At 46.6% G+C, this 7,887-nt stretch overlaps 2 protein-coding genes and 1 long non-coding RNA gene across 3 annotated transcripts; 2 read left to right on the top strand and 1 right to left on the bottom strand.

Annotated features, from left to right (window-relative positions):
- Positions 1-88: 88 nt before the first annotated feature.
- LOC112340855 lies at positions 89-1,144 on the bottom strand. The gene is made up of 4 exons (XM_024659983.1): positions 968-1,144; positions 812-881; positions 544-746; positions 89-497 (listed from the first exon to the last, which is right to left on the bottom strand). Exons 1-4 carry the CDS (start codon positions 1,130-1,132, stop codon positions 366-368), a joined length of 570 nt encoding a protein of 189 aa, XP_024515751.1. The 5' UTR covers positions 1,133-1,144; the 3' UTR covers positions 89-365.
- A 104-nt stretch (positions 1,145-1,248) lies between these two features.
- LOC9639754 lies at positions 1,249-2,407 on the top strand. Its single transcript, XM_024659980.1, has 2 exons — positions 1,249-1,506; positions 1,561-2,407. The coding sequence occupies exons 1-2, from the start codon at positions 1,497-1,499 to the stop codon at positions 2,358-2,360; spliced, it is 810 nt and encodes a 269-aa protein (XP_024515748.1). The 5' UTR covers positions 1,249-1,496; the 3' UTR covers positions 2,361-2,407.
- Positions 2,408-6,322: 3,915 nt separating this feature from the next.
- LOC112340852 lies at positions 6,323-6,952 on the top strand. The gene is made up of 2 exons (XR_002990317.1): positions 6,323-6,375; positions 6,424-6,952. It is a non-coding gene; the product is annotated as an uncharacterized LOC112340852 (long non-coding RNA).
- The last annotated feature ends 935 nt before the right edge of the window (positions 6,953-7,887 follow it).

The raw sequence follows: 7,887 nt of genomic DNA, 5'->3' as shown, positions 1-7,887 counted from the left end.
AAAAAAGGACACAAAAAGCTTTACCGACGGCAGTCACGCCCTGCACTGGAGTACCGCCGACTGTGTGCTTTATCCTCGACACCAACACCAAGCTGGACGACGTCTTCTGCACCGAGCAAGAAGATCTTGCAACCTTTACTGCTAAGCTCTTGCACCTGGCAGTCGATTTCTTCCTCAACTTCGAGCTTATTCATCCGTTTCGAGACGGAAACGGACGGGTCGGAAGGCTCCTGCTCACCTATCTCCTCTCCAGCATCACACCTCAGCTGGCCCCCAACAATGCGTACCTGGTGGACAGTGAAGACATTGTTGACTATGGCTTGTACCGCAGCTGCTTTCAGGAGGAGGGGCAGCACGCATCGTCTTCAGAGACCCGAGATCCCGGCCGACTCATTGCCATCTACACCGAAGGCCTCTATGTCGGCTGGAAGAAGTTTTTCGTGGCGGCGGGGATGGAAGCTCCACAAACGTGTAGGATTGATGATGATCCAGCTCACCTGGAAGACAACACTCTCAGTGAAGGCTAAAGCCGCAGAGACTTACCTTGGCATAGAGAACGAAAAAAGTTAAGCAACAGGAGATGGATCTCCAGTGGCGTGACGCCCTTGAGTGGCTTATCCACAACAGTGAGGATGTTCGCGCCATGTACCTTTGGAGAGCGTAGACGTCCACTGAGACAAGCATCGAGCTAGCAGCCACACAAGATGAACAATATCTTGGCGACGCGAGCAGTAACGTATTGGATTCTATAAAGAAGAAGAGAGAACCTGTCATTGGAAAGAATCTATAGGTTGAAAGCTTATCAACGCACCAGAAAAACAACAATCTCCAAAAAGTGGAGTTCCTGTGGCATCGATAGCCATCTCAATGCCTGGCGGAAGCTAAAGCAAACAAAGAAAGGAAAAAAAAACATACGAAAAAGCTATGAGAAGCTTGAAGAGAAGAAATGAGAGATCGCAGCCCCGACCTTTGCGGGAAGAGCGTTGGAGCTTCGCCCCATCTGCGAGCTCCACCCGGACGGCCATATTCGCCAGTGCCTCGAGCTCCAATCCGCGAGGAATATTTCCGGACCTAGCGAATGCGGCCGGATTCGCGATGTCGCGGCTGGCGTGATCGATCGCCCCGGCTGCATTTCCCGCGCTTCTCCCACGGAAGAACCCTAGAGCTAGAGAATATTCTGGAAGGAAGAGGGTATAAAAGGGCGGGGCTTGTAGTATTCTTCTTTTGTGCTAGTAGTGATGGCGCTAGGGTTTCGGGTCCCGCTTCGTCCGGCTTGGCGCTGGAGCGATCTCACCACTGACGCCATGGCTGATGCTATATCGACGAAGATCGCGCAGCCGCTGCCGCCGGAGCAAGATCGTGCGATGCTCGCGCTGTTCGTGATAGGTAGGGTGTAGAGGCGCTGCTGCTGCGACGGGCGATTCACGACGCATGGACAAGGAAAGACGGGGCAGCGCTGCTCCAGAGAAGTCTAGTGATCTAAGCGGGTGTGGGAGATGAATGCAGGTAAAAAGCTAGCTAGGAAAAGATTAAAGGCCTTTTAACATTGGTCTTATGTAGGAATGGAGGCTGTAGCCGAGACGGCGGTGGCGATTGGAGCAAGCGACGGCGATGGAGGCTTTTACGTGGACGAGGACAAGAAGCGGCGGCTTGTGAGCTTTTGCAACGGGCTGGAAGATATTAAGGATTGGATCTCGAAAGATAAGGAGCTGAGCAGCCGAGTGCCCGTGCCCCACCTCTCCATCTGGAGGATCAAGAAGCTCCACACGGTGGTTGTCGCGAGTCCGACAGAGGAGGATGTGCGGATAGGTGACTATCGGATCCAGCGAGCTTGGATAAAGCAGCTGGATGGCACATTGTCGAGCGAGAGAGTGGCACCGGAGATGATCAGGGAGGAGATGGAGCTGCTAGTGGCCGCCACCAACAGCGAGCTGGAGAACGTGTACTACGCGAGGGAGATGGGAAGTGCTGCATTCGTGGTGGACGTGGCCAAATTGGCAGCGGGCTTCTTCTTGGAGTTCCAGGCGATCCATCCCTTCGGTGATGGGAATGGACGGCTTGGACGACTGCTGCTCACGTACCTGGTCTCGGGAGTCACTGGCCTCCACTTCCCCCTTACGCTGCTGCTGGATGTTGGCCCGACAGAGCGGCACTTGGGCGAGGCGAGTTTGATCGGTAGGGAGGAGTGGCGGTCCTTACTCACGCGGGCCTCGGCGAATGCGGAGGATTTGAGTAGTGTTCCGCCGGCGAGACATGGACAGTATCTCTCTGTTCTCACGCGCGCAGGAGCCACGGGAAGTCCGGGAGAGCTCGCAGCTCTCATTGTGGAGGGCATCTTCGTTGCTCTTTGCCGCTTGTAGATAGACGCCAAACTCTTTTGGAATTACGAGACGAACGTTTGTAGCCCTCTCTCTCTCTCTCTCTCTCCCTGAGATCCTGGGATCAGCAGGGAATGACGAGGAGCCTCTCTCTCTTTCTCTCTCGCAAATTGACGTAGGAGTCCTGCAATGCCACTAAGATTCCTTGAAAACCCAAAGCAACTCCCACGTCACGGAGTAATCAAAGCCCCGCGGCAATCACTTTTGAATTCCAGTTCCAGGCCGGGTGAGGGCTCGTCGAATACCGCTGTCGCTCCATCACCAGAATCACCAGCAGCACAAGAGTCCTCTCCAGCATCCACAAGATGCACACAACTCGTTCTTTGGTGTGTCTACTACAAACAAAGCTAAGCCCTCCCAGATATGAAACCACTGTAACTCTCCCACGTTGAGAGACTGAAGAACAGTTGTGTCGCAGTGTGGCACTGTGCTTGGTCATCTGACCCACAGCTGGAGCTTTTATCTACGTACTTGATGAAGATGACGCACTAGAGATATAATGATCATGACAAAGATCACACCACTTTGTGAGAAAATGCCATGTATAAGGAAGCGTGAAGAAACGAAATGTAAATCTATGTGAGTCCATTGATGAAGAATGTAGCATTTCTCGTCAAAGCCTGGAGGTTGTTCCATGTAAATCAGTTCAATGTGCTCTTGACATCCATGGCATGAACCTCTAGGTCCCAAGCATAGGCAATAGAAAGTATTACACCCAAGGAAGCAGTTTAGCCGCACAAGAGAAAAAAACTCCAACTCCCTTCTTCTGGCAGAATGCTTCATCGACCAAGCAAGCTTTAAATCTAAAGATGGACCCATCAGTGTTGATTTTAGAACCACATTACAAGGATTTGAACTTATCAACCATTGCTGTTGTCCACTGCTCTGAATCAGGTTTCTCTAGAGCTTCTTGTAATGTGGACGAGTCATCTAGCAATGTAGCATTGTTAGCTTGGTATTGTAAGAGGTATCTTTCATTTGGTTTCCAACAATGGAGATGGCTAAGGTTTGGACTTCATTCTGTCCACAACTCAAAAGGTGTGGGACCTCCAACAGAGTGTGAATTGCTTCCCCCAAAAAACTAGATGAGATGTTTTTCTCTCTCATCATAGTGTGTGCTGCTTCCATGACAGTGCACATCTTATACTCTATAACTCCATTTTGCAAAATTATTCACTATAGAAATTTGGATGAACTGATTGTTGCTATGCCTTGTTTACTTATAAGCCCTTTTTTGGGCATGTGACAGTTGGTACAAAAATGAAAGCAAACTATATAACTTACCTCAGTAATGATTATTTAGATGTTAGATGCATAAGCAAATTAAGATTTAGAGCTTTGGCACAACTGCTAGAACTTGTTAATGGGAGTGCATTTTTGTTTGGTGTCGCTGAACATGCTTATGAAGCATATAAAAAATAAAAAGATCAAAATTCTAAAAACTATCCTTTAAAAGGGTTGACAATTAGGAAATATGTGTCCCAATAAAAAGAGATTTGATAATCTTATACAAAAAGTCAAAGTTGAATATGTCTGTATTAGCCACAAGGTTAAGAATAATAGGATTGTACTATTGACTTAGGGAATCTGGACTGGTTAAAAAATTTAAATTCTATTTATGTGAAGAATAGTTAAAATTTAAAATCCCAACTCCATGCTGAGCTTGTCTAGGCACATACAAACTTGAAAGACTTGATTGGGCTGGAGCTCCCGACTGCACAAACTTCCTGGCTGGAATTCAAGCCTGTAGTTGAGCCCATGCAGTTGGGCTGGCTAAAGAGGAGACCAAACTGTCCATCAAACGTGAATCTATAACCAGCCGGAATGGCAGGCACGCACAAATTGGAGCATGTAGGACCTGGTGTTCCTGCTCTGAAGCTTACTCCTGGATCCTGGCAGCCCAGTAGATAAACATCCAGGGTACTGTTTCCTTCAATGCATATGAGCAAAGCGCCAATCATAGACAGCAGCAGCGACAACTTGCAGAGAGGAACTACTTCCTGCGCATAAAAATTGGACAACGCTTAGCTTGACAACAGATGAATCAAAGAAACAATTCTATGAACCATTGCTCCTCAGTAACACAATGCTTGAATAGGATGGGAGTTGAAGAACTAGTGTTCCCTTTTTATAGGAGGTTGAAGTGCTCGTGGGTTGCGTGGATGATCATAATTTATATCAATTTGGATCCATGATCATGATCTAGCTGGGTCTTGCAGAAGAACATGCGTTTCGCGAGGATTATTTTCTATTTTGTGCTTAACGTGTCCAACTCATTATACGTGTATGTAGCGTGTGGTGTAATTTTATAATCCTCGAGTGCGTGTGCTGCACTGCACTGCACGATCATGATCAGAAACTAATCGCGACCTCATATAAAAAGAGAAGTCCCGTTCTTCAATTATAGTTCATCCTTGGAGAAATGGTCAGGCTTACACTTTGCAAAGTACTAAACCTATTAACGTCTCTTTGCCTTTTATCAGGCACTCAAGCTCTTGAAGATCATGGCAGCAGTGTTGGTGGTGATTACAATGGAAGCTATCTCAATTCCTCAAGTTGATGGAAACAGCAAGCTCGATGTTTACGTGCTCCCGGGTTGCCAAGACCCAGGAGTGAGCTACACGGCCCAGCCCAATCCTTGCACGGCGGTATGTGTGGCCACTCCACTCTTCTATCGCTTCACATACTTAGGCCAAGCTGCACTTTTCTATGACCTGCCCAATTGTTCTGGCACTCCAACCACAGTTCGATCGAATGTGTCACTCTGTGATGCGGCGCAGGTGAGACCATTGCAGAGTGTGAGATTCACATGCAGCCCATGAAGCAGTGAAACGAAATAGAATATAAGGAACAGTCGTGGCACATATATCTTGTTAGTGGGATCCAGGATTCCCGTCGTGTTCTGTAATAATGCGATGCTCGCGACTGGAGAGTGATAACCTCTATGATCATGACTCTCTATGACTCTGAGGTATCTCATCTCCTGAAGTCACCGTTGCTCGTCTTTGTTCGGACTGTAAACTCACGGGAAACAACTTTTTGGCGCCGAATCTTCCATGAAATGGTTCCCGCAAGGTATCTTGGGCCCCGTTGTGATTTGCTGAGTTTTTGACATCACCAACTACAACATTATTATGCGTGCACTAAAATGATCTAAGGCTACATAGAGCATGGAGAGTTGGTCTGGAGCTCTTTCACAAGAATGCAACAATGTCACATTTGTTGCAAAACTAAAGATAGATCACAACAAAGAAATGTTTTGAGCATACTCTCTCATAAAGAATAAAGACTAACACACAAACTTGAATGACTTGATTGGGCTAGAGCTCCCCACTGCACAAACTTCTTGGGTGGAAGTCAAGCGCGTAGTTGAGCCCATGCAGTTGGGCTGGCTGAAGAGGAGACCGAACTGTCCATCAAACGTGAATCTATAGCCAGCAGAAATGGCAGGCATGCACAAATTGGAGCATGTAGGGCTGATGTTCCTGCCCCGCAGCTTACTCCAGGATCCTGGCAACCCAGTAGATAAACATCCAGGCTACTGTTCCCTTGATGACGCGAGAACTGAACTTCCTGTGTTTAACAAAAAGGCTTGAGAATGGATGAATTAATGCTTCTATGAACCATTGCTCCTTAGCAACAGGCTTCTGGAAAGCTAGGATGAGGAGTTGAACTAGTGTTGTCTTCTTCATAAGTGTTTGAAGTGCTCGTGGGTCGCGAGGATTAGTTTCTCAAGTATAATTTATGGCAATTTGGATGCACGATCGTCACGCGCTCCGCAAGGATTTTTTTTCTCATATTACTTACACCACACTATACAGTAGTCTGGTGTATAGCTGAACAGACTTTACAAAAAACAAAACATCCTCGCGGAGCACGAATTAGATCATGCCAATTGTTATAAATTATAATGAATTACCTTGCGACATACGAGCACTTCAACTCCTATAGAAAGAGAACACTAGTTCGTCAATTGCAATCCATCCTTGGAGAAATGGTTTGGCTACACCTTGCAAAGTATTACCTAAATAACATCTCTGATCAGGCACTCAAGCTCTTGAAGATCATGGCAGTGATTACAATGGGAGCAATCTTAATCACTCAAGTTGATGGGAACAGCAAGCTCGATGTTTACATGCTCCCAGCTTGCCAAGACCCAGGAGTGAGTTACACGGCCCAGCCCAATCCTTGCACCTCGATATGTCCACTCTTCTATCGCTTCACATATTTGGGTCAAGCCGCATTTTTCTATGATCTGCCCGATTGTCTTGGCACTGCACGCAGAGTTCAATCGAATGTGACCGTCTGTGATTTGGGGCAGGTGACACCATCGCAGAGTGTGAGATTCTCATGCGGTCCATAAAGCAGTGAAACGAAATAGAATGTAAGAGGTGCCACATATATGTTGCTGTAGGAACAAGGTGTTCGCTGGTTGGGACTGAAAGCTACGGATATACAACATCCAAGCTCCCCAACATGTTACAAAGGCCTAACCAGAGTAGTGAACCAGCTATGGGGCTTCTCTAGAAGCATCGTTTCTAATCTTTTCGAGCATAAAAGCGCATTTTGATTTTCACCATACTTGTCGAGAAGAAACTAGAACTGTCAAATCCTATCCACGACTTCTTGTCCCGATTTTGAAGAATTCCAAAAAGGATACTTGTTACCTTGCAATCACAGGTTGTGACGGCCTCGATCTTCGTCTGCGAGCACAGAAAATTTGGAAGTTGATAGTGCAAGTTTGACACCTAACTAGCTGCAACTGCTGGCTGCTAAAACCACTGAAAATTAGTGGAAATGCCAAGTAGTCTCTGTTTACCAATGCTTCAGCTTTTCTTCCATCTGTTTTTAAGAAAATGACCTGCTGGATCTTACCGTCATTTGTAAAGGAATGGAGACACCTATCAGGGACATTATACAATTGACAATCAGAGATAAAACTCCTTAGGCCATCGAATGTTTTCTGTAGCAAGAGCTTCAGCATCGTATGCCATGGTCTGAAGGAAATACAATGCCTGGATTGCCTGGCATTTCTCGGATGCAGGACCAATGCCACACACGGTGGCATCTGTTAGCAGCAGAGAGACGCACACAAGGAGGAAGAACTTTCTCTCTATGTATTCAACTGTATATGGATGGTACATATACATGGAACTACTGCCACATGGGCATATCTACATGCCACATCATCTCTACCTCTAACACTCCCATTCATGATCAAGAAGTTGATCCAAGCCTGAATCTAAGCTTGAATCATGCTTAGCTATTCTGAGATGATGAATATAGAGAGGTGATGAGAAAAGTATACGAAAAACTCATCAATCAACTACCCAAAACTTGGCTCTTGGTCTTGGACTTGCTTCCACACTCTTTGCTCCTTATTATGGCTTTAATCTTGCCACTAGCATGTGGTCTTGGCTGTGAACTACCAGACTCCCACTTCTACTGCTATTTAAATTTAGTAGCCAAGGGTGGATCCCTACTATACATTTGGAACAACCCCTTTCCA

Source organism: Selaginella moellendorffii, unplaced genomic scaffold (assembly GCF_000143415.4).
Source record: "Selaginella moellendorffii unplaced genomic scaffold, v1.0 SELMOscaffold_71, whole genome shotgun sequence".
In the NCBI taxonomy this organism is placed as follows: Eukaryota; Viridiplantae; Streptophyta; class Lycopodiopsida; order Selaginellales; family Selaginellaceae; genus Selaginella; species Selaginella moellendorffii.
The sequence above is the reverse complement of the archived record's forward strand: the minus strand, read 5'-3'. Positions and strand labels throughout refer to the sequence as shown.

Coding starts and splice junctions, on each gene's coding strand:
- LOC112340855 (XM_024659983.1), bottom strand. CDS start 1,132: ATGCAGCCGGGGCGATCGATCACGCCAGCCGCGACATCGCGAATCCGG. Junction 882..967: donor CCAACGCTCTTCCCGCAAAG/GTCGGGGCTGCG, acceptor TGTTTGCTTTAG/CTTCCGCCAGGCATTGAGAT. Junction 498..543: donor TTTTCGTTCTCTATGCCAAG/GTAAGTCTCTGC, acceptor GTTGTCTTCCAG/GTGAGCTGGATCATCATCAA.